A 26,573-nucleotide genomic window follows, 5' to 3' on the forward strand; every position below is an offset into this window, starting at 1 on the left:
AAGTGAAAAAGGAGGGGGAGGAGGTGCTGAAGCAGAGCCACTGTTGGGGAAGATCATGGTGAAGCAGCTGTGGCCCTGCAGCCCATGGAGGTCAACAGGGCTACAGAGATTCACCTGCAGCTCACAGGGGAACTCCACACTGGAGCAAGTGGATGCCTGAAAGAGGCTGTGAACTGGTGGGAATCCTGTGCTGGAACAAGCTCTTGGCAGGGACCTGCAGACCTGTGGAGAGCAGAGTTCGCACTAGAGCAGGTTTCCTGGTAGGACCTGTGACTCTGGTGGAACCCACATTGGACCAGGTTTTGCCTGAAGGGCTGCACCCTTTGGAACAGAGATCTACAATAGAGGAGTTTGTGGAGAACTGCTGCATGCAGGACAGACTCCTGTTGGAGAAGTTCATGCAGAGCTCCCCATGGGAGGGACCCAGCTGTGGAGCAGGGAAGGACTCTTCTCCCTGAGCAGCAATGGGAAAAATATGTGATCAGCTGCCCCCTTTCCCTGACCCCTGCACCACTGGGGGGCAGGAGCTGCAGCCTGGGAAAGAGGGAAGGGTAGGGGAGAAGTGTTTTTAAGATTTATTTTACTTCTCATTATCCTCTGATTTTATTAGAAATAAACTCAGTTAGTATGCCCAAGTGGCATTTTGTTTTTCACATTATGGTATTTGGTTAGTGACCTCTCCTGGTCCTTATCTCAAGTCATTATATTTTCTTTCCCCTGCCTGTGGGTGGGAGTGATAGAGCAGCTTTGGTGGGTGCAGGGCATCCAGCCAGGTTCAAGTCACTTTAATGGGGGAAAATTATTTTGTTACGTTATTTGGGAGGAATCAAGTGGATGCATGGACAAATGGAGTGAAGGCAAAATAGACACCATTTGCACAAATGAAGCTGTTGGTCAACTTACTTACCTGATAGAGATCTGTGCACCTCATGTCCATTCTTTATCCTGTCATAGTTAAGATTTAATATCTTTCAGTGTAATCTCATTCTCTGTTCAGTGTGTGAGAGTTCTTGTGTGCCGGCAGCTGTAGGCTTGTCTGCACATCGTGGGATCACATAGTCTTTATGCTAGCAACTGAGAGGCCAGATTGATGTATCCTGTGTGTGAACAGCTGGAGAATGGGATCATAAGTTATAAGGACTCCTTGATCTGGGTGCCAGCACATGGATGGATGAGGGTTTGTGTGCAATTTTCTAACAAGCTTGCTTCAAAGCTGGATTGAGTAGCTAGTAGGAGTAGATCTGCCTCTGGAAATACCCAAGGCTTCAGCCAGTACCTAGGAAAGGAGTCTGTTCAGGCATGGATATTAGACAGCCTGTGCTAGTATTTCAGATTCATGAATGTCGTGGTGTGCATGTGAATTTGGAGCGGATTGTGTGTGTGTGTGTGTCTTTCACTAATAAGCTTCAGTCCTATGAGCTGAAGAGAAGGAATAGGACTTAGCTATTGGTATTCCTCTTGAACCTCATAATTCGGTTGGCTTTGTGTTAGTCTGTGTATCTGGTCATGTTGTTGCTATATATATATTGTGTGTCTCGTCTCTCTGGAATGTGTGTTCAGTCCTACCCTAGGCTGGAGCTGCATATTGATCTAGCAGCTGTCAATTTCTGTAGAAGTGGGACAGTAGGAACATTTGGGAGTTCAACTGGTTTTGCTTTGGTAGATTAGGAAGGAAGAATCCTATGATTGCAGAGTTAGAGTTAGAGAACTTGCTGAATTCCAAAGCTCTCTTAACACTCTCCTCTTCAGGTTAAAATTGTTGGTTTGTATTTTTGATGCCCCTTTATTCTCTTACTTCCTCCACCATTTTCTGCTGTTTTTCACTACCTCTTTCTTTGCTTATAGACCAATCATATTCTCTTTTTGTTCTCATATCTCCTCCTCTATGATGTTGAATGTTTTCTTAGTGTTCTGTTTTTCTAAGCATTTATCTGTTTGAACTGTAGTTTGTATTCCAGTCAGTTTGCCAGTTTTTATATAGTCTAAAAGAAGCAGTGAATTATATTAATTTTTGTGCAGTGCTTTCATTGAGGTGGTGTATGTAAGTACTTCTGTTACTTTGTTTAATACTGAGATTTGGATGTTATAGGAGATTAAAACTTGTTTCCTGAACACAGAAGATAAAAAAATGCACTCAGAATAAAATAGGTACTGCCTGAGACAGAGAACTTCCAAAACATACAAAGCTGAGTTTGAAGTGTTTGGACACGTTCATAATGAGCGCTTATGAGGATCCGTGTAATAATAAATATCATAAAGAAGACTTGTTTTCTTTTGGTAATTTTCTTTGGAATCTTTATAGTACTATATTCAAGGCTTGGCAAAATGACAAAATCTAAACAACGGTCTGAAAAAGTGATGTCAGGAAATTTGGAAGACAAAATTTCGATGATTTGCCTTCTGGAAGGGAATTGAAGAGAAATCTCCCCTTTTTAAATCAAAGGTAGAACAGCAAAGCTTTCAACTTGACATGAGCATTTTGCTTGCTCTGGTTCAAAATATTGATGCAAAAGAACCGCTCCAAAAGCAAAGCATAATTCCTAACCAAGTCTTCATAGTCTAGTTTTCTTGTAGAAGCAACAAAAGCTAATAAATTCACTAATTTCAAATATTAGTGCTTAATATTAAAAAACAAAGCTGGAATAAAACATTTGCATGTTACGTCAAGATTTCTCATAGAGGAAGCATGCAAATAGAGGTAGTCATTAGGATATATTTGACTTTTTTTTCAGGTTTTGACGAGTTGACTTGTTATTGTGGTGAATCTGTGATTTACCCCCCTGTTCCCTGTGGCACTCAGCCACCAGAGTGTAAAAAAACATGCACCAGGCCACATGACTGTGATCATCCAGGTAAGTCAAGACATTCAGTTTTGATTGGGGTTTTTTGGAGTTTTTTATTGATTTTTTTTATTGGTTGGTTTTGTTGTATAGTGGGGTTGTTTGTTTGTTTGTTTGTTTTAATTTGGGGTTCTTTTAATCAAAATGTAGAAAAGTGTACATAGGTCTATTTGAAAATATATATCCAAGCCAACCAGCTAAAAACTTGCAATGAAAACTACTAATGGTACTTCTGGTGTTTTTTCTTATTAGTCACAACACATTAATTGCTGTATTTCAAAGATCAAGTGCTCTGTTAAAACAGTAGGATAATCTAAGGAACAGTTAGTGTCTATGTTCCTTGGAAATTAATTGGCTGATCACAAAAGAAGTAGTGTGGGTCAGACAGTTTCTGGCAAATTTTGCCTGAGAGTAAAACCCTACTCACAAGTTAGAAAATTATCTGCTATTTAATTTAGAGTGTATAGAGATTATTCACATAAACACTTGGCATCATAATTTTTTGTGATGCATAATCCTTCCCATAAATTGTGTAGTTTAGCACTCTCATGCGTAATAGTCTTTACTGTCTTCTTTAATGCATTCAGCTGAAGTATACTGATAAAATTGTTACGACTTTTGTATTTCTGTGGTTGCAGTGTACCATTCATGTCATAGTGAGGAGAAATGTCCCCCCTGTACCTATCTCACTCAGAAATGGTGTATGGGCAAGCATGAAGTAAGTCTTGACAATTAATGGTTTTGAATGCTAAACAGTTTTTTATTACTGTAGGCTTAGATTTTTGTGTCGTCTTTGAAATGGAATATGTTACTGGAGTTGGAGTTTAATGTGATTAAATTGGAGAAGTATATCTTTATTCTATATGCATGCAAACCAACTTTATTGGACTATAGTATAAAACAAAACTCCTTCTTTGACCTAAGATCTTTTAGTATTAAGATTCTTATGTGGACAGTGCCATTGAAGGTGTGAACAGTAAAAGCACTTTGATATTTCCATTGATAATTCTTACTGTTAGTTGTCATCTTCTTCCTTTTCTCTTTCAGCTGCGAAGTAATATTCCTTGTCATCTCACTGACATTTCCTGTGGACTTCGCTGCAATCAGATGTTAAAATGTGGAATGCACAAATGTAAAAGAATTTGTCATAAAGGAGAATGTCTTATAGATGAAGAATGTAAACAACCATGTATTATTCCAAGGCTATATTGTAATCATCCGTGTATGGCTCCATGTCATCCTTCTTCACACTGCCCGACAACATCCTGCTGTGCAAAGGTTAGATACCTAAAGGAAATTCACTGCCAAGTCAGAGGTGAATTACATGGTTTAATTATCAGCCAGTAACAGTTGTGACATGTTTGTATATTGATAACCTAACATTTTGTCTGTAAACTTAAAATACTGATTTTTTTAAAATAAAACTATTCATCACTTTTAGTTAGCCATTATTCCACTAAAATAGGCCATCTAAAATGAATAAGTTTATATCCTTCATGGCAGTAAATAGACAAAACTTTAAAAAGCTGCTCACTTATGTGATATGGCAGGTTGATCTTCAGTGTGAGTGTGGAAGAAGAAAGGAAAGTATGGTATGCTCCGAAGCATCTAATACATATCAAAGGTTGGTATGGTAATAATGATTTCAATTCTTTACTGGACCTACTGCTTCACAATTTGATTATATTGCAGGTGGTTAGACTTGACTGAATATATTTAGTTCACAAGCTTTTTGACTTTTTTGTGCTTTGACATGTGGTAATTTTTGGGGGTGGGGGTGGGGTGGTGGTGGTATTTCCCAGAGCTTTTGTACCAGCTATGCTGTATTAGAATTATTAGAATTCTTTTTTTTTTTTTTTTTTTTTCCCTGTTAGTCTGTCAAAGCTTGACTCTTCCATATGTGGAACTCTATTCTACCCACAGAGCTCAAATGTAGGTAATTGCAGTCCATGTGTGACTTGCTGTCCAAGTTTATAATCTTGTATGATGGAACCTAGTCAGTAGAGATGATGGATGCTGAAGAGTGATTTAAAGTAATTCTGAAATAGCTAAATTTAGGCTGGAGAGCTTTGGCATCTAAATCTTGGGTTTTAATCTTGGACAAAGTGAGCCCTACCCAACTGTATTTATTGCAACAATCTCCAGATCCTGTGTCTAAACTTAATTTTCTCTCTCATAGGAGAGAGAGCAAGGAATGGACAAGGAAAAGAAGAAAAATGGGGCTTTGGAACTTTTGAAATGAATATAGCAAAACAGTAATAATAATAATTTAAAAAATCCTACTCATAGGCTGTGATTGAAAGGGAGTAAAAAAAGTTAGTCTAAAGAGTTGGTATGTGATCACAATTCTGTTCTGTGTCCTACTTGTTAGGCAACCAAAGTCTGAGATTCTTCCTGTCTTTCAGAGAAGGTTTCTTAGTGATGGGTTTATTTGGAACTGGTATTGGAGGGCCTTTTTTTTGTCCTAGCCCGGCCTAGGGTATGCTGCTTGGTTTCTGATGAACACTGTCCATATTCACATTCTGACAGAAAATAATTTAGCTTAGGTACTTAGTGCTACCTAATGAAAACAAGGAGAAAAATGTGCTAATTAGAAACAAAAGTTGTTGTCAATACTAAGTTGAATGCAAGATACATGTACAGAAGTTTGGTTTTTTTGGTCTTTTCATCACTATGAATACAAATCAGAAGACTGGCTCAACGTTGAAATACCAGTTTAAGTTGACAATTGCTTGTCATTAATGATAAGTTCAGAAGATAACATACAAGTCCAGATTTTTGAAGTTCTTTCTCTGCTGTTGTATAATTTGGGCACTGCCTAAATATTCATGCAAGGAAAACGGTTCTTTGAAGCCAATGAAAGATCTTGCATGTGGGAGGTGAATGCCTATGTATTTATTTCTCTGATCAGAGCCCAAATCTAGAGGAAGGGAAACTCTTCTGTTTAAAGCAGGTGTTTGTATCAGTTAAAATGTGTTCATATGTGCTTGCAAATTACTCTTGGCTTGTGATAGTAACGTGCCAGCTAAGTTTGATAACTCCAGCAGTTCAGGTTCCTGAAAGATTATTTTAATTTTGTGGAGATAAGTTGGCCATTTTTCCTACCTATCACCAAACCAAAACAATGATAACAAAAACTGAAAAAAAAAAAAACCCACAGCAAAGTAAAAGTCAGCAAATTAAGGGAGTATCCAAGTTTTCTCAAAAATTTTAGAGAAATGACAAAACGGCTTTGGGCTTTGTCAGTGAATGTTGGTGAAAGAATGCCCAAGGAAACAGGAAATACCTGTGCTGCTATATCTGTACATATGGCACAAATGATTCATACCATCTAATGTCCCATTATCTAGACTTTGGCATCAGCTGATAATTATGAAGTGCCTCTAAGTGATTTTTTTTGTTTTATGTAGTATGATTTTCCTTTTTCCTGATAGGTGATTGGTCTTTGAATGTGTTGAAAAACATAGAGATAAACATACAGAAACAAATATATCCTTTTATTTTAATGTAACATAAAAGCTAGTTCAAGAGGATACAATGTTTCATTTCTAGGAGTTTGTTTGAAAATTTTGTGGGATATTTTTATAAAAAATTCCTGTGTATTTTAGTTATACAAATTTTAGCAGAGGAGGCTGGGAAGACTTGTTATTGAAGGGAATTTGGAAGAATCTTTATAAAGAAAATGGTAATGATCTTGGTAGGCATTTTCTCCTTTCCTTGTGGATTGTGTTAGCCATATTTTCCAAGCAAATTTCTAAGTACTTTGTAAATTAATTTTACAGATTTTAGTTGCATACAGTCGGGGAATAATCAGATAAAAGGATGGTTAAAGCTATATGTTCAGCTGTAGCTTGTATAATTAGCAAGTGGGGAGAGAGAGTATTTGCCGTGCCTAATTTCAACTTGCATAAGAAGCATGTCCGTTTGTTAGTGTTACTCCTAGTTGAAGGAGATAAGAGTAGACTCTTGATTTATGTGACTAGATCAGGTTCCTAAAACTTAGTGGTGTAGAACTGGAGTTCCTATCTGATGAGAAGAAGATCAGTCTGTCTTACTTCTTCCACCTAGATGTTAAATCTGCACCCTTATATACCTTTTCAGAAGTTTATGTGTTGTTTTAAATGAAATCTACCACTCTCTTTTTCAGAATAGCTGCTATATCTATAGCAACTAAGCTAACAGATCTACAGCTTGGGGATTCAGTGGAAATCAGTAGGCTTATTACGAAAAAAGAAATGAAGCAAGCCAGGTAAGGAGATAGATGTAGTAACATATTTGAAGCCTTTGTGTGTACCTGAAGCATAGGTGATATGCAAAATATATTATTATGGTTATAAAAATGCTAGCTGTAGTACCAGTCTGACTCTACTTTAGCAATATGCTAAGAGTGTTTTGCAGTTATGTGGTAGTTCATGGTTTTTCTTTCATGTAGAATGAGATCTCTGTCATTGTATAGTTGGTTGTTAAATAATTAAGTGTGGGACAATACAACTGTGGTTTCAGAGTTTTTTTCCTACTCTGCCAACACATTGGAGTTCCTCTGGATTTTTTCAGATTTCTAGACAGGGCAATAGACTTTATCTTCTGTTTCAGCAATCCAGTGTTCCTTTCTGGATTATTGATAGGCCATGTTTTCTCCTAGTCATCATCTTAACTATTTACAATATTTTTGTATTACCTTTTTAGAAGTTTTCATGTTTGTATTTCAGTTTGATTGGTGCTTTGGTGTTGTCATCCTGGCTGGCACAACAAACCTGATTTTAATTTTGTGACATAAGTTTTCCTGGTGTTCCTCAGGACTGAAATATCTTGTCCCTTTACTTATAGTATAATTTCTTTATGAAGTGGTCAACTTTCTCCAGCATCCTTCTGTCAGAAACTTGACTTACTGAAGTCTTTGCCTTTGAAGTCCCTAATCTCTGGTTTTAGTTTATATCTGTTATCATGTCTTCTTTCTTTATATTACATTTGATTATTTCAGTGTCAGTCTATTATGTGTGTTAAAATCTAATGTTCTTTTATATTGTGTAAAGTCAAAATAATGACATTTCCCATATAGTTGCTTCATGATTTCCTGTACCAAAGCTAGTGCCAGCATACTTAAGAACTTTGGCTATTGTGTTGTAGTCACTAACACATATCTTTCTGTGTGGACACACACTGCCCTTTCCTTAAACAGTTGAAATTACCAGAGATGGCTTTTCTTTGTACAAGTCTTTCCTAATATCATACCTAAACTGTTGTAGATAGCCTTTATTTGCAGAATCACTAGGTCGGAAGAGACCTTCAAGATCATCAAGTCCAACCTGTGCCCTAACACCTCAACTAAACCATGGCATCCATTCTTTTTTTAAACACATCCAGGGATGGTGACTCCACCACTTCCGTGGGCAGACCATTCCAGAACTTTATCACTCTTTCCATAAGAAACCTTTTCCTAATATCCAACCTATATCTCTGTTGGCACAGGTTAAGACTGTGTCCTCTTGTTCTGTCAGTTGCTGTCTGGAGAAAGAGACCAAACCACATCTGACTACAACCACCTTTCAGGATGTTGTAGAGAGTGATAAGGTCACGTCTGAGTCTCCTTTTCTTCAGGCTAAACAACTCCAGCTCCCTCAGTTGTTCCTCATAGGGCTTGGCTTCCAAGCCCCTCACCAGCCTCATTGCCTTCCTCTGGATGCACTCAAGCATCTCAATGTCCTTCGTAAACTGAGGGGCCCAGAACTTGACACAGTACTCAAGGTGTGGCCTCACCGGTGCCAAGTACAGGGGAAAAATGACCTCCCTGGTCCTGCTGGCCACACTCTTCCTGATACAGGCCAGGATGCCGTCCGTTGGCCTTCTTGGCCACCAGGGCACACTGCCGGCTCATGTTCAGCTGGCTGTTGACCAGTACCCCCAGGTCCCTTTCCACCTGGGCACTGTCCAGCCCCACCATCCCCAGCCTGTAATGTTGCAGAGGGTTATTGTGGCCAAAATGCAGGATCTGCATTGCTGGATTTAGTAATCCTGGACTTACTAAATGTCATCTTATTGGACTCTGCCCATGCATCCAACTGTTCCAGATCTTGCTGCAGAGCATTCCTGCCTTCCAACAGATCAACACATGCTGTCAGCTTAGTGTTGTCTGCAAATTTACCAATGGAAGACTCAATCCCCTCATCCATGTCATCAGTAAAAATATTGAACAGAACTGGCCCTAGCACAGGCCCCTGAGGGACACCACTCCTTACTGGGCCCAGCCATCCAGCTGGTTTTTAACCCAGCAAGAACGCTCCTGTCCAAGCCCCATGGGCTGCCATCTTCTCCAGGAGTATGCTGTGGGGGACAGTGTCAAAGGCTTTGCTGAAGTTCAGATAGCCAACATCCACAGCCTTTCCTGCATCCACCAGATGGATGGCCTAGTCATAAAAAGAGACCAGGTTAATCAAACATGACTTACCCCTCCTAAACACATGCTGGCTCAGTCTGATAGATGCCGTGGCTGTCCTGTCAGTGCTGTGTGATGACACTCAGTATAAACTGTTTTATCATCTTACTGGGTACTGAGGTCAGGCTAACTGGCCTATAATTGCCAGGATCCTCCTTCCCACCCTTTTTGCAGATGGGCGTCGCACTGGCCCACTTCCAGTCATCTGGAACCTCACCAGTGAGCCAGGGCTGCTGGTAAATGATAGAGAGCAGCTTCGCAAGCTCATCTGCCAGCTCCCTTATCACCCTGAGATGGATCCCATCTGGTCCCTTAAATTTATGAACATCCAGGTGGCTCAGCAGTTCTCTGACTGCTTCCTCCTGGATAATAGGGGGGTATTCTGCTCCCTGATACCATCTACCAACCCAGAAGGAGACTTGTCCTGAGGACAAGCCATCTTCCCACCAAGGACTGAGGTAAAGAAGGTGTTACGTACTTCCACCTTCTCCTCATCTGCAGTTACTAAGTTCCCTCCCTCATCCAATAGAGAGCAAAGGTTGGTCTTACCCTTCCTTTTGCCATTAGTATATTTGTAAAAACATTTTTTATTATCCTTTACAAAAGTTGTCAAATTAAGTTTGAAATGAGCTTTGGCCTCCCTAGCTTTTTTCCTACATGTCCTAGCAACCCCCTTAAATACTTTCTGAGAGCCCTGACCCTCATTCCAAAGATGATACATCCTCTTTTTATTCCTAAGTCCTTTCAAAACCTCATTGTCCATCCAGGCTGAACATTTGCCTTGTCAACTCATATTTTGGCGCACAGGAACAGTCTGTTCTTCTGCCTTCCAGATCTCTGTTTTGAAGCACACTCACCTTTCCTGAATTCCTTTCTTTTTAGGGTTGCTTCCCAAGGTACTCTCTAAATAATCTCCTAAATAGGCCAAAGTCTTGCTTCTGGAAGTCCAGTATAAAAGTCTTATTGAAATCCTCCTGATTCACCAAATAGCAAGAACTCTGTAATTTCATGAGCACTGTGCCCCAAGTGGCCTTCAGGCACCACATCTCCCACCAGCCCATCTCTGTTTGTAAACAATGGGTCTCTAACACAGTCCCTCCCCTGGTGGGCTTACTCACCAGCTGCGACAAAAAGTTGTCCTCCACGCACTCTAAAAACTTCCTGGACTGCCTCTTTTCTGCTGTATTAAGTTCCCAGCAGATGTCTGGTAGTTTGAAGTCACCTACAAGAACAGAGGCTGGTGATCTTGAAACATTCTCCAGCTGCTCATAGAATAAGTTGTCCACCTCTTCTTCCATTTCAGGTGGATGATAAGACTCCCAGTAGGATGTCAGCCTTGTTGGGGTTACCCTTAATTCTTACCCATAGGCATTCAACTTCGTTGTCATTAGTTTCAATACCCATGGGATCAAAAGCCTCCCTAATATAAAGGCCACGCCTTCACCTCGTCTCTATTTCCTGTAGCCATCCAGTGCAGCTCTCCAGCTATGTGAGTTATCCCACCATGTTTCCATGATGGCGACTACATCATAGCTTTCTTGCTGTACCATGGCTTCCAGTTCTTCTTGTTTGTTACCTGTGCTGCATGCAATAGTATACATGCAGCTCAGCTGGTCTGCTGATTTCACCCCTAACTCAGGCTTACCACCCTTGGGCCTTCCAGACAGCCCAGCTGCATCCCCTTCCTCCTTCAAACCTAGTTTAAAGCCCTCTCAATGGCCTCTGCCAGTTCATGAGCTAAAGTCCTTCTGCCCTTAACAGGGAGATGGAGCCCATCCAGTTCTAGCAGCCAGGTGCCACAAAAGTTGCCCCATGATCAAAGAACCCAAAATTCTGCTGATGACACCAACCCTTGAGCCACTTGTTGACAATGTGGGCTCTCCTCTTCCTTTCAATGTTTTTCACTGCGACCAAAGGGACTGAGCAGAACACTACCTGTGCTCCTGCCCTATCAACAACTTGATCCAGTGTCCTAAAGTCCCTTTTCATTTCCCTGACACTCCTCTTTTCATGCCAACCTGGAGTATCAGCAGTAGGTAATAATCAGAGGGCTGAATCAGCCCAGGGAGCCTCTCAGTAATATCTCATATGTGGGCCCCAGGGAGGCAGCAGACCTCCCTGTAGGATGGGTCTGGTTGACATATGGGGCCCTCTGTTCCCGTCAGAAGGAAGTCACCCACTACAACTACCCTTCTTATTTTATTAATATCAGAGGTGGTGATCCGTCGGAATGGATCATAGAAGAAGAGTAATTGAGAGCCTGCTGGGCAGATAATTTTCTTCTACGTTATCTGGCTGACCCTCTAGATCCAGAGCCTCATACGTATTCTGAAGTGACACCTGGGCAGGTGATAGGGGTTGGGAGGAATTTCTGTTACCTCCCTGAGTAGGGACCCATTTCCACTCCCCTTCAACCACCAGGTGTCCTCCTATTGCCTAACAGTGGGAGTCATGTGAGTCCTCTGGCTCTTGGTGGGCCTCCCTCAAGGATGGATCTGCGGAACTCTGCCAATCTATTTCACTTTCAATTTACCAATATAGCATCTAGTTCAGAAGCTTTTTTCCTCAGTTCCTGTACAACCTTGGTGATTGCTGCTCCTGTTCAAGACCTGGAGAAGAGATTGGGTCCTCAAAGATCATTGATTATTGCTTGTTTGTTTCTTTTTAGCTCTTTCTGTACTAATACGATAAAATATTCTCACACGTTCCTGTTACTTCTTTAGGCTGTGATAATATGACACCAACATGCTACAGTTTGAAAAGTATGACGGGCAGCAGTGATTCTAATTTTAGTTTTCTTTCATAATTCAGGTTGCAATGTGACGAAGAATGCTTAGCTATTCAGAGGAACAGGTGGGAAATTAACTTGCTTCCTTTTTTTTTTTTAACAGAAGTAGCCTAGTTTTGGAAAGGTAATGCTATGTAGAGAAGAAATCTTTTTCTTCATGACCTAGAGAACAGATAAATGTGGAGATGATTCCTGTTATAAAGGTCTATATTGAATTATTAAAAATCTTGCTAGAATATTCTAGCTCTAAATGAGTAGTTTCAAATGTACAGACCTTATATTTTGCAAGCTATTAATTAGTATTAGTAACCTGTAACTTAATTCTTCTATAACACATGGAAGGTTGGGGGGGTTTATATGGGGTTTTTTTTTGTTTGCTTATGTTTTGTTATATTTTGGGGTTTTTTTTCTGCTACCCTCAAATTCAGGCGTCTTGCTGAAGCTCTTGAAATAGATGATAATTCTGATCCTTTTAAAATCCGTTCTTCTGGACCAAAGTACAGTGACCTTTTAAAAGAAGATGCAAGGTATGTGTTTTAATGATGGCAGGTGTCATAAATCAACAGTGTTGAGAGCAAGATGGAAAGTGCAGAACAGTTCTATTTACTCTTCTAAAAATAGCTGCCTTGGCATTACAAGACAAGTTAAAGCAAAGAAGTTGATATGCACTTCTCAGGACCTCCCAAATGAGAACTTGAAAAGTAAAAAGTGCCTGACAGGTTACTTTTTTTGGTAATCAGACCAGATTTTAAATGGTAACATGATTTTACACCTTTCTCACTATGAATCAGTACCTGTACTTTTCACATCTCTACTGCTGTTACTCAGAACCAACTTCTACTTCAGTGCTTCATTTCAAAACAAAGACAAAAGTGATGACTAAATAATGAAATTAATATTATAATTGTAACATTTAGATTATCATAGCCTACTGTTCTTTCTACCAGGTCCCATTTCTTTTTTTGCCTTACTGCTTTTATTTTAAAAATAAAGAAATGGAATTATTAAAATGTTGGATGCAGAGCGAAGCTTGTGCCAGTGTGACTGCATAGAGGGTTGCTAGACTGAAACATCCTAAAATGAGGCAATGGGGAATCAAGGTAATATCAAAACCACCACACCAATAAATACTTTGTAATCTGGAATGACAAGAAGATACCAGACACATTTTTTAAAAGCTGTAGAGATGATGTGTCATCTGAGAGTTTTTGCTCTTGTGTTTGTAGGCATGACATTAGTCTTTACCAGGTCTAAGTTTTGTAGAACAGCTTAGTATGTTTTCTTCTTCCTCCAGTATTCTAATGCTGCCTAAATTTCATTGTTTTGTAAGAATGTTTGCTACTTGAAAATCCTTTATTTAATTTGCTGATACTTTGAAATAAGTGAAAATTTTACATAAGCAGCCATTCAGAATTTAAGAGTAAGTTACATCTTCTTTACTTCCAACTGATGAACCTACTGCAAAATAGGAGCTGAATGTTTTCATTGTGGGGTTGCTGTTTTATTAGTGTTTGCATTTAAAAGTGCTATTTTATAAGGACTATTCTCTTAGTTGTGTGTAGAATATGTTTTGCTTCATCTCCTTCAGAAAACACAGCACACACTTTCAGTACAATAAGAAGGGGAAAGTTTTGCATTGTGTGTATAGTCTTCTGTGGTTTTTTGGAGTACAATTCTGTCTCGTCTTTCTACCAGCCGCTACCCATAGTGCAAATGTTCATCTTTCATGTACAGAGCTGACCAAGATCATGCACTGTACTGCAGATGGTCAAACAGATACCTTGCAAAGTAGCCTTAATGCTTTCGCACTCCTCATTCTTTCTGTGATTATACTTGTGTTTCTTTTGTAGCCTCATTTTGTAGCCTCAATTTACAATAAACAAATACACTAAGGTTATTCTTACTGAGTCATAGCTAAAGTAAAAGTTTTTGTTAATCTTCCAGTCAATTACTTTGTACATTGAATTAGTGGATTTCATTTATGTAGTATTACAGATAAATGAGTTTCTACTTAGAGTAACATAGCTCTCTTTAAAAGATCAGCAATTTGTGAATCTTTGGCTTTATGAATTTTCTTCCTTGACTGCTCCTGATCATCTTTTGTCTCAGTAGTGTAACAAAAGATTTGTCTTTCAAGATGGCAGGATCCAGATATTGTATCTTTTAGAGTATGTTTTTCAGGTGGCTCAGTATTCTGAATAATTTCTGACAGATTAATTTATTCTTGCTTGAGTGCATCACTCCAGTGATGCAGGAGTTCAGGAATTGTGGCTTTCTACAGAGCATAAGTTACATGCAGGATTTTAGAATGATTGAGAAACATGAGAACTGTCTCCCTGTGCATTCAGAGTCATTGCCTCAAGAAAGTAGCAGCTACCAAAGTCATTAGTAGAATCTCATATTATCTTCTTTAGGCAATTAGTTGATCTATGTGGCTGATACATTGTCAAGAGCTGAAAGAAATGTATACCTAAAAATGAAGAAAACTTGAGAAAGCTGTAGGAATTCCTGATTTTGAGGTGTAATCTTTAATTACAGAATCCTAAAGCTCCCAAAATGCAGTACAACTCCAGGTAACAGGAAGAAGATGAGTGAGCGTAAGCCTGCCAAGATAATATGTCTCCTTTGTAGGACAGTGGTAGGAGAAGGGGGCACCAGGAATAGCATGGTAATGCTAATCTTGCTGATGTGTTTGTCAGGATCTGATAAGGAGTCAAGTCTCTCCACCATATAGCTTTACATGAGAAGATACTCTGCTGCCGAGGGGAATCCATCTTGTAGCATGGAGACGGCTACCAACTGAGCACAGATTAGAGGGTACAGTTCCACTGGCTGGACACCTCAGCACTGATCTTTCTAAGAAGCTTCAGAAATACATACAGAGAGTAAGCAAATGCTTAGGTTGATCTGTTCACATGAAGTTGGAGGATAGATCAGCACAAGTGTCAATGTCCAGTTGGACATTGATGATGTTGAGGATGCTATTTGATGAATTAAAACTACTGGAGAAGGAGAGATGGCACTGAGCTGACTCTGTATTTCACACCATGGGTGTCTGGAGATCCCTTTCTTTTTAACTCTACCCACTTCAAATCCTTTTTCCAATTCTCTCCATGTTATTCTTCTGTCTAATGAAGACTAAGGACTTCTCGTAGCTACATTCAGTGCCTGTGTATTCTTGCTAAACCTTGAAGGTTTGTTTACTAGTGATGGGCTAAATCCATCGTATCTGATCAAGTGCTGTTGGTAGCTGAGCTATTCAGTGTTGACATTTCGCATATTTGTTTGAGACCATTTTTATGGTCTTGATGATACATTGACTTCAGTGCCCAGAACTTTGGTAGGTCATCTACCAAAGATAGTTGTACTTGCTTTCGTAGGCACTTCTTAACTGGACAAATTCTGACATCATTCACAAAGTAGTACTGTGTTGGTATGGGATAGTGCCTGGGTTTTGAAGAATTACTTATTACTAACCAGCTTTGAGATATGAAATCTTCATGCAGTCTTTTTTCCCCATGGAGTCGGTGGCCTAACAAATAGCAACCTTACTTTTAAAGTTAGTTTACCTGCTTATTTAAGAACAGAGCACAAAGTTCACCTTGACGTGAAAGACTCAAAGAACTGTGATGGTGGTAGTTACCAAAAAATACTTCAGACAAATCCTTAGTATCTCACATCAAGAATGTTTTATTTGCTTGCCAATAGCCTTATGCTGCTTCTTGAATTCTTCATAATTTGTTTTGCTAGGGGAACTGAAGACCAAAATCAGTAAACTTTGTCTTGGAAAAGAACTCCACTTTGTTTACCCTATCCCCATTTTTGTGTCTCATCATATCTTGTAATTAAGTAAATTAATGACACGTAATTTAAAAACACCAAAATAGCAACTTCAAAATCTACATTGTTCATTTGAAAATGTAGGATTGTATTGTCAGACAGTAGAACCATGTCATAGAATTTTATTATTGGTTGCAGTTGTTGAAGAGGAAATAATTATTTTTGTAATAGTGATGACACACTAACAGTCTTTTGATGTGAATGAAGCTTTTGCTTGAGTCATTTGTGTTCTTTTTTTTTCATTTTGTTCTTGTTGAAAAATACTACAAAATATGAAGATATTTTATCTTTGTACACTCTCTTGCCTTGTTAATCTAGAATGCTGTTCTTGCAGGAAGGATATAAAATTTGTCAGTGACATTGAGAAGGAAATGAGAATGCTTGTGGAAGCTGTGAATAAGGTCAGTGTTCACATACGAGTTTGATATTACTGAACTTTATTAATACTCATAGTTATGAGTTGACGCTAGATCTGTTTGGGCTCCATATCTATAGTGCACGGTTTATTGCAAAAAGAACAAAATTTTTGGGAGACCTAGTAGTTCAGGATTACTTTGGTCCTGAACCTTTCTTAAGGATTCAAGCAGTGCTAGGCTTTAATGCATCAATGGATTATCATCAATTTTTGGATCTCCATTAATAAAATATTGTTAAAGATGATGTTTAAACATTCTGACTTTGAGAAGGAAAGCCTGATCCCTGTAGTGGAACATGCTCACAGATTTTTTGATATCTTCCTATATTTGCCAGTGCATGAGGTTGTCCTCTTTCTTCTATAAGAAAACCTGGATTCAACCACAGTGTTTGAGAGACTCCAGTATACTTAGAGAGGTTGATACCACAGACACAATCATATGTTTTTCAGTGATACCCCATTCTGCTATGTCAGGGTAGCTTGCTGCTACTACGTCAAAGACCCAGTATATGTGATTCAAAGGACCATGTAAACTATACTATCCTCAGTTGCCATTAGTTCAAGAAGGAGCTAATTTTCTGTAGAAAGCATAGTTTTGAGTTCCCTAGGCCCTAAGGACAGTTACTTAACTTTACTCCTTCAGAAAATTATGGATGATGTTTCTTAAACAGTCTTGGTGCTTATCCATCTGTCTAAGGTTCTTGCCCATTGTTTCTATCATTAGAATGAAAGACTAAAATGAGTCAGTCTGTGTCTAGTTATCAAAGGGGCCCTGTGGGGTCATCCAGTCCAAGCTCCGAGCTCAAGCAGGGTCATCCTAGAAAGAACATTGCATGGGATTGCATCTAGATAGATCTCCAGTGAGAGAGACTCCACAGTCTCTCTGGACAATTTGTTTCAGTCTTCAGTCACCTGCACAGTAAAGTTCTTTCTTATGTTCATGTGGAACTTCTGTTCATGTGGAATGCCTCTTTTCGTGTTGGTTGGCGCTATTAAGGGGCTGCCTATTAAGCAGCCAACTGTTATGCTGCCTGGCTCCATCCTCCTGACACTCTGTCTTCAGATTCTTATTGACAAAAGAAATAATATTAAATAAAATTCTATTTGTCATCTCTTCTTGAGGCACAATAGGCCCAACTTTTTTGGCCTGTGTTTGTGAGATGCTCCAGTCCCCTGTCATCTTTGTAGCCCTCTGCTGGACTTGCTCCAGGAGCTCCACTCCTGTCTTGTACTGAGGAGCCCAGTACTGGACACAGAATTTCAGGTGAGGCCTCATGAGAGCTGAGTAGAAGAGCAGGATCACCTCTCATGACCTCCTGGTCACACTCTTCCTAGTGTACTATGTCATTAGCCTTGTGCCACAAGGGCAGAATGCTGTCTTATGACAGCTTGTTTGCCTACCAGCACCTCCAGATCCTTGTCTGAAGATCTGCTTTCCAGCAGGTCATCCTATACTGGTGCATGAAGTTCTTCTTCCCTGAGTGCAGGTCTCTATACTTGCCCTTTAAAGAATTTCAGAAGGTTCCTCTCTGCCCATTCCTCCCGCCTGCTGAGATCCTTTTGAAGGGCTGCACAATGCTCTGGGGTGTTGGCCGCTCCTCCCAGCTTTGGGTCATCAGTAAACTTGCTGAGGAGAAATCTGCCCCTTCATCCAAGTCATTGATGAATAAGTTAAAACAATATTAGAGCCAGTACTGACCACTGGGGAGCACTGCTAGTTACAGCTTGACTCTCTGCCACCGATCACAATCCTCTGAGATCTGCTGTTCTCAGTACACCTCACTGTCCAGTCATCCAGGTTGTACTTTGTGAGTTAACCCATGAGGTGGCAGAGGACACAGTGTCAAAAATCTTCCTGAAGTCCAGGTAGACAATATTCAGTGCTCACTCCTTAACTGTCCAGGGGATAGATAGTTATTTTCTTTGTTTTCTTGTACAGTCAGATTGGTTAAGCTTGCTTTTCCTTTGCTGATCCATACTGACTAATCCTGATCACCTTCCTGTCATCCCACGATGACCTTGAGGATGAATCATTCCCATCACCTCTCCAGAAATTGATGTGAGACTGTGTGTTGGTTTTGCATGGCCTGGTTTTTGGAGTGGTGGGGTGGGGGTCACAGAGGTAGCTTCTGTGAGAAGCTGCTAGAAACCTCCACTGTGTCCGGCAGAGCCAATCCCTGATGGCTCTGAAGATGGACATGCCACTGGCCGAGGCTGGGCCAATTAGAAATGATGGTAATCTCTAATTACCTCTGTAATAACATATTTAAGAAGAAATCAAAACAAAGGTGGTGTCACAGTTTTGATTCCAGCTAGAGAAGAGGAGGAGGTGAAAGCTTGTGAGGAAAACAACATGGAGACGCCAAGGTCAGTGGAGAAGGATGGGCAGGAGGTCCTCCAGGTGCCAGAGCTGTTAAGGTCATGGGCTCATAGGGCCCTGCTTCTTTGTTTGTTCTTTTACTGTTGATATAATAATCAGGGCTGAATCAAGCATTATCAGTCTTTGTTAACAGATAAAAAGTAGAACATTGGTGTTTTATTTAATAAAGAACGTACTGATGACATGAGGAACTTGCAGATAAATAGCTTCTTTGGTAGAGGGATGTGATTGATAAATTTGACATCTTTGTAACTATCTGCACTATTTGCATTATGAAGCCAATCTGCAAAATAAAATGGGATCTGATGTGAACTTTTATTTCTAAAAATAAAAATTCTGATAAAAATAATTTTGTGTTGTTTCTTGAAATTTAAATAGAATGACTGTAACCAGGATTTATATTTCAAACTTAAAATATACCCCTATGTGGGCATGTGTAAACTTTGAGGTGATGGAAACAACAGAGAACATACACTTTAATTTTGGGAATTAAATTAATAATTTTAGATGAGCTTTCTATCAATACAGAGGTCTTACCAATTGATTTTGTCATAACAGCAAAATTTTAGAGGTAGAAACACTTTTTTCATTGTTTTTTTTTCCCCTGGCTCTCCTGGAGGAAAACTTCACCTTTTTTTTTTGTTTCTTTCTTAACCTTTTCTGTTGAATTCAGGGCAAGCACACAAAGAAGAGTCATTGTTACCCACCAATGAACAGAGATCACCGCAGAATCATCCATGAATTAGCTCAGGTTTATGGCATTGAAAGTGTGAGCTATGACAACGAACCAAAGCGAAATGTTGTTATCACTGCAGTAAAGTATGTAATTCATTGTTGCTTTCAAATCTTTACAGTATAGTTTAAATAATTGGATGGTTTTTTTTATCACTTAACAGATGGAGTTTATTTACAGTGCAATTTGCAAAATGCAGTAATTTCCAGTAGAATAATTTTTAAAGCAGTTTTTGAATTGATAGTTTCATGGGCTTATTTACTCAAGTAAATCTTCAGAGAAGAAAACACGATTAGAAATAAAAAAGCTAAGAAAATATTCTGCAAGATTGTTTTCCATTCATCTTTCCAGTAACTTTTGGTCATCAGCTAGATTTGAAAGAGGTATCAAAAATAATGTATGAAATAAAATTTTATGAAAACTAATTTCTGGGTTGAGAAATCATACTTAAATTTGCACCATCTTTGAAAAAATCTGGTTATTGTAACATATTTTTCCATCTATATGAACCTATCACAGAGTATACTCTCTCTTTAGCTAATGGACAAAGAGGGAACAGGAATTACTGAAAATAGAAGAGGTTTTGTAGCAAAAATTAAATGTTTTGGGGAGTACTCACAGAAGGCAGTTCATTGTAGAAAAGAAAATTAAGGGAGTACAGCTAAGAAAAAACCAAGGTGATTGCACTAAAGACATAGTATGGGAAGACTTCTTGTATCAGAGCTTCATTGATTGTGCTCCTTATTCAGCAGCATATTTAGTTTAGTGCTGTCAAATTGTGACTATTTAACAACCAGTTGTTTTTAACTGTAAATACGGACTGCAGTTGTAAGAAGTCTCTCATCTTCCATGCTATTAGAGTGCCATGAGCTGTTCCTGAACTTGTTCATCAGTTGGTAGCTTAGCTACAATCTTGATTTCTTCCGAGAGAGATGGAACATTACTTTGATCTTACAATGTAAAATACTTTGTGTTTCAAGTAAAGGAAGATGAGCAAAGAGTTCATATTTTAAAAATGTCTATTTAAAAAAAAAAGAAATAGGAGGGCAGAGGAGAAATTAGTGAAGATGATAAAAGGAGCAGGGCAGATGATTATGCTTTAAAAGCAAAGGGATGTTTTGCAACTTGAGAGTGGGAGGCCTTCCTCTGTATGGTTTTAGGACAAATTGCGCACTTTTTCTTCTCTTGGGTTTCCCAGGGAGTAGTCTACTGTGCAGAATGCAAATGCTTCTATTTTATTATTGCCACTCTTAAAAGACACTTGAGTGGTCTGCTGAAACTATTCTTCAGCTGCATAGCAGTATTTCTTAATTTAATGGATTATTCCAAAGCTTCTTTTAATTTTCTTTTTATTTGCCACTTCTTCAAAATATAAAAAACAATGTAGCCTCACATGAAAATAGCTCATGTTCTAGAATGATGTTTTTGAGTACTTCACAATGGCTTCTTCAACTCCCAGAGCTAGTAATCACCAGAAAGTCAAAATGGTTTTGTTTCATTCTATCTCAGCAATGCCTTTGTATTTCTGTCATGGGCTCTTTCATGTATAAATAAATGAAAATCATTCAGGCAAAAAGACCATTCCTTCTCTTCACACTCCAGTATTTTGACATTCAAATTTAATATCCCTACACAAGTCCGTTAGAAGGGTGAGAAAGTCTCCTTGGTGCTAAGAAAGCTTCCTCCAACCAGGTTGTTTCCTATTCCAGAGATCTAAGGGCAAACTTTGCCCTCAGCCTCTGTCTCCCTCACCCACAGTAAAAAGTTGGTCATATTAGCTGCATTAGAATCACTCGTGTGCAGCATTGCCCATATAACCACAGAGAAGATCATTCCCAGTATTGACTGACTGTTGAGCTTAGTCTGAATTACAGTTCTGGGTGTCATTTGAAGTGTAAGACCTGTAGTGGATCCTTTCAAGTGCCTCTCTCTGTGCTTGCCTGTTGGGCATCTTTGCAGTCACCATCTTTTGAACAGTTGTAATACAACGTTCAGGAGTAATATCTAGACTGTTGTGATGAGAAGGGTAAAACTTTCTTTTCAAAGTACACACTTGTGTTTCACTGTACCTGTCAGTGTTTTTTTTAAAGTTTTTTACTTGGACGAGTAAAAATTTCCTTCTTTTCCAAATAACTCTGGATTCCAGAGCCTGTTAAAGGGATGCCTGCTTATTTTTATGTAGTGGCCAGTGTTTAAGCAGCTTTTCTGGACTTGAGAAATCCTAGAAGTGGTTTTGAGGGCAGTTATTCTTGTAAGACCGATCTTTTTCCTTTTACTTCCAGGAAGAACATTAGGCTCAGTTTTTCCTCATGAACAAGGGGACTTACTGAGAAAGCCACAAGCTGTCATAGTTTCATTGACACGTCCTGTGTTATTTTTTTTCTCCCAGGATTTTACTTCGTTTCAGTAAGGTCAGTCTGAAAGTGGTTTTAAAGTGGATACCTAGATGTACACTATACAAAATCAGCAGAATCAAAGACCTAAAGAAATTAAACCACCTGTTACCACATGGAACATCCTTATTAGATCATGGCAGTTGCATCGCAGAAAGAAAATGCTGCACATCCCAGTACATTTAAGTACAAATACTGCTATAATGTCACCAGCCAAGGAGGTTTTGACAGCAGTCCTGCTTCAGAAGAAAGCTGCATCTTTTTCTAACTGTTTTTTTCCTTAAATGTTGTTGTAAGTTGTTTGCCCTGAGAATAGTATGTATTGCTTCTGGAAAGCTTTTAACATAGAATATATGTATCAGGAGATTGTTAAAGATCCTTTTGCTTCATTATTCCACCTCAACTGCTACCAGTTTTTGGAGACATTTTTCAGAAAAATCTGCTCTGTCTGAAAGATGGTGGTGCATTTTTGCAAGACTACATGGAATAAGTCTGAACAGATTGGTGGACAAAGAATTTTATAGTAGTTCATACCAAAACAGTTCAATGCTGATCCATACTGTAGTTACAAAAATTGAGCTTGAAGTCTTGAAGTAGACAAATTGAGTCATGATTCCCACATTTCAGTTTTATACAACAGGCCATCCTGTCAGCACTAGCGCTGCCTTAAAATCAACAGATGGTTTATGTTCATGCTTTTCGCGTACTGCCATTAAAAATGTGTCATCTGAACTTTGTTGCTTGAGGCAGGCACTTGGTTTTTCTTTTCCTTACTTTGAGAATAAGTTAATGAAATGAAGAACGGCAACTTTAATATCAAAATGTCCAAAATACTGGCAGAGCCTTCTGTTTTCATATCAACAGTTCTTTCACAGTTGATGATAGATAACCATGGAGTAGGTAGGGTCTGCTTTCTTTCTTATTTCTGGTAATTAATTAATCAAAGGATTTTTTTTCCCATTGTGTATCTGTTTAGTTGAATTGTTGAATTCAGTTGTTTGGGGTTTTTCCACATGGGCTAAATTTGAGTGACTGTTTCATCTTTTTTTTCCTTTAACCAATCAGTGCACCACCAATGTATACAGAAGGTGGTGTTAATTTTGCTGAAGTGTAAGTTTATAGATTTTCATCTCTAAATCCCCTGTGGGTTTTTGGTATGTTTTTTTGTTGTTGGGGTTTTGGGTTTTTGGTTGGGTTTTTTTTGTTTGTTTGTTTTGGTTTTTGTTTTGGTTTGGTTTGGTTTTTTTGTTTGGTTTTGGTTTTGGTTTTTTTTTGACGGATGCTAGATTTGTCAAAGCTAAAACATGTCTAGGCCTTAATGTGACCAAAGTGACCAAAGCAAATTTGGTTCCAGGGTCATCTCTAATTGTTCACAAGGCTTTGATCCCTCCTGATTTTTAAAAGTTTGCTATATTAACTCTCTACATCCTGGGAACATTTAACTTTAGAGCAGAACTTACTTTCTTGAAATGCAGGAACATTCTCTTTTTTCAGTAAGATATTTTTTTTTAGCTAATTAGTAGAAATTACTGCCACATATATTCTTCCAGGTGTTCTGTTCCCAGCATTTCAGCGCTGTCACTTATTTTCTTTTTTACTATACAAGTGAGATATAGTCTGATATTCTAGAGTGAGGACAGACAACTTACTTTAATTGTTGAAGGCCTTTCTAGGCTTCCTTCTTTTTTTGCTTAATTACCTCCAGGCAATTTACTTTCCATGTTTTTGCATATCACAGTTGATAAAAATGAAAGACAGCAGAATACCCTCCCATCTACCACTGTTGTCTTTTTCCACTTAGAACTCTAGGGTTGAGTTGTAACTGAAATAGCAGTGTGGGCATTTGACTTTATAAAGCAGGCTTAGCACTAAGGGAGAAAAGGACTTTTTAACTGTTTTATACAGGAGAGGAAAATCACCTGATTTCAACTAATAGGACTGTAATATACTCGTTAGAGTGTACCTGTAAACGTAATATAATCTTGAAAAAATTATGGTCAGTGACAAGTAACTTTTTTTCCAAATAATGAAAACTTTAACTGTTGGGGAGATGGGAATGCTTTTTTAATTGGTCACCTATGTTTGTAAGATCTTGTAGTTTATTGGAATAGAATGTCAGTACTCAGTTTAAAACAATACTGAAAGGGACTCAGGAATCACCACTTAATATTTTAGTGGACTTAACCTTGAAAATGTTGTGGAGTTTTTCGTCTGTGTTGCCACAATATCACAAAAATTTGCCCTTAAAGGCAGACTGATATAAACAATATACTATTAAATAAAAAAGATGAAGATAATGGAAATAAGACAAATACATAATTTTTGTAAGCTCTGAAATAGAATTGGCATTCATCTGCGTACTGATGTGAGATTTCAACTGCTCAGGGAAATGGGGAAAAAGTATGAAGTATCAAGTACACGACAAAGCATGGAACTCAACATGTACAAATTTCTGGGATTAAAACAATATGCAACCTATTGCTTTGCAGCGTTGTTCCTATTCAGTGTGTAATTTTGAAAGATACAAGATGCATATGATGGTATTCATTGAGTAGGAAGTTAATGTAATTACCAAACACAGAGAATCTCATTATCTGGAGGAATATATTTAAAAATGGACGAACAAAGTAAATAAGGAGGAAACATCCTTCTTTAGTGCTTGACACGGAATTATGTAGGTTGGGAAAAGATCATTGTGTCCAGTAGTAGTATCAAGTCTACCTGCCATTAAACCAAGTCCCTAAGCATACCTACACATCTTTTAAATACCTCCAGGATGGTGACTCATCCACTTCCCTGGGCAGCCTATTCCAATGCTTGGCAACTGTCTGAGAGAAGAACGTTTTTCTAATACCCAATAAAAACCTTTCAGGAATGCAGTTCCTTCCTTACTTCTTGTAATTTAGTGTACAAGAAGTAGTTTGGTCTGAAAATGTCAGTAGCGTGGGTTTAGAATAAAGTGCAGGAAGGGTAAAAAATTGACCTTGATGAAATTTAAGAATTTTCATTTATTCAGGCTTATCTGCCCCCAGATAAGATGAAGAAGAAACTGGGAATGGGAAAGATGTTAACAGTGGAAGCTCTTTCAGTCTTGCAGTTAAATCATCCAAGTGAAATAAGACAAAGTCAACTCTTGAAAAGTGGCTCGTTAATTCAGAGGAAATTTTAAGAGATCTTCACAACCTGTTAAAGATAGTATATTTGGTAATGATTTGTTTTTTTTTTTTTTTCAGTTAGATGCCTTTTGAAAAGATCTTGCTTGGACTTTTTTATTTTTTCCTGGGTGTTGGGAGTTGTTTGTTTCCAGATTAATTTTTTTTTAATATATATATCCTTCCTCTTTCTCCAGCCTTTAGGCAGAGTTTGCCAGCTGAAGTTGAGTGTGATTCACAGCCTAAAATATATAAGTATACACGCTGAAGTACATTGTCCTCCTATACTGGAGAACATACTGCCCTGTAACCATAGCCGAGGGATGACCCTTACACTGCAGATGGGACAGGCACAAGTGTGGTGGCAATCACATAATAGATTGTAATTAGCATGGAGGACAGAAGAAGCTGATTTTCTAATTTGCCCACTCTAATGCATAGTGGTTTTTTTCTGATCTGATTCACCTGGAACTGCTTACAAGGAAGAGGCAGTGTTGTTTGAGAGAGTGCCTTTTAGCAGAGTGCTCTGATCAATGACTACAACATTATTTACTGCCAGCATTTGAGAAGGTGTTTCCAAAATTTTAGATATAGTTGTAAAGATTCTTTGAACTGTGTTCTTGTGGTGCTGAGTTAAGCTATGAAGTTGTTCCTTCTGATTTATATCTTGTTCTTTGAAAGAACAGATATGTTGCCCTAGAGTATAAGTATCCCAGTTTTGCTATTTTAACAGTTGATCATTTAGTGCGCTTCATAGTAGAAAGGAGTTGTGGACCTCACATGTGAAAAAGAAGTCTGGATACCAAAGCTCAAATCTAGTAAGCTGCTTCTGCATCTTTTATAGACAGCAGTGAAGAGACATTTAGAATACTGGATGGATTTTTGGTAATGAAAATGTATTTTTTGGAATGTCGGTCTCCATGGCTGGAAAATTAAATATTTGAATAGACAATTTAAGAATACAAATGTGAGCTCTGATACCAAAATCGCTACTTACAAATATTACTCATTCCCAACTTCTTAATGAGTATGATTTCCTATTGAACTAAATACTCTTTCTTTTATTTCTTTAGAGGGAAATCCATTTGTCCAAGCAATACCTTAACTTCTGTGCTAGATAAAGAAATGCAGAGCAGGCCTGCACCTTCTTTTCTTCGTTACAAGCAAACAGATAAGTAAGGAATTTGGATTTAAAACCTTATTCTTCAATTTTGTGCTGAGTTCCCCATGGAACATATTCCTGAGCTTCAACTTCATATGCTCTGTTTCTGCTTTTTTCCCTTTTTTCTGCTTTGGAGCTTGCAGTATACATTAAGATGTTCTTTCCACAGACGTAAGCATGAAATGAAGTGATAAGAAAATGTGAGATTGGCTGTGTGTTATAGGGGTAGTAGCATAACAAATATTATTTGGGTTTAAAATTATTTTAAAATAAATATTAGATAGTTGGGAAGAGAGTGCTCTTTTGGAGGTTTGGGATTCTTTTTTTTTTCTTTAACCTTTAACCAGTGTCTTACTGGCATAAAATTATTTATTTGGACTGGTACTAAATGTATTTTTCTTGTGTATATATGACTACACAGTTGATTAAAGGTGACC

The 26,573-nt window shown here is 38.5% G+C and overlaps 1 protein-coding gene across 5 annotated transcripts in view; it reads left to right on the plus strand.

The window, feature by feature from the left end:
* NFX1 (nuclear transcription factor, X-box binding 1) overlaps nucleotides 1-26,573 on the plus strand; it is a 79,743-nt gene that overhangs the window by 48,607 nt on the left and 4,563 nt on the right. For 2 of the 5 annotated variants that reach the window (XR_010439150.1, XM_064705091.1), the window contains exons 14-23: nucleotides 2,733-2,852; nucleotides 3,479-3,558; nucleotides 3,888-4,118; nucleotides 4,391-4,464; nucleotides 6,988-7,089; nucleotides 12,085-12,126; nucleotides 12,490-12,588; nucleotides 16,236-16,302; nucleotides 19,370-19,515; nucleotides 26,048-26,149. Coding sequence is in view for 3 of the 5 variants with exons in the window: in XM_064705091.1 (XP_064561161.1) it covers nucleotides 2,733-2,852; nucleotides 3,479-3,558; nucleotides 3,888-4,118; nucleotides 4,391-4,464; nucleotides 6,988-7,089; nucleotides 12,085-12,126; nucleotides 12,490-12,588; nucleotides 16,236-16,302; nucleotides 19,370-19,515; nucleotides 26,048-26,149 (1,063 nt within the window). In the remaining 2 variants the exon portion in view is untranslated. Of the gene's footprint in view, nucleotides 1-2,732; nucleotides 2,853-3,478; nucleotides 3,559-3,887; nucleotides 4,119-4,390; nucleotides 4,465-6,987; nucleotides 7,090-12,084; nucleotides 12,127-12,489; nucleotides 12,589-16,235; nucleotides 16,303-19,369; nucleotides 19,516-21,818; nucleotides 22,195-24,838; nucleotides 25,027-26,047; nucleotides 26,150-26,573 lie in introns of those variants that run through there. The other 3 variants (XR_010439151.1, XM_064705090.1, XM_064705092.1) reach the window with 3 other exon arrangements.

The sequence above is a fragment of the Zonotrichia leucophrys genome, chromosome 2 (genome assembly GCF_028769735.1).
Source record: "Zonotrichia leucophrys gambelii isolate GWCS_2022_RI chromosome 2, RI_Zleu_2.0, whole genome shotgun sequence".
Lineage (NCBI taxonomy): Eukaryota > Metazoa > Chordata > Aves > Passeriformes > Passerellidae > Zonotrichia > Zonotrichia leucophrys.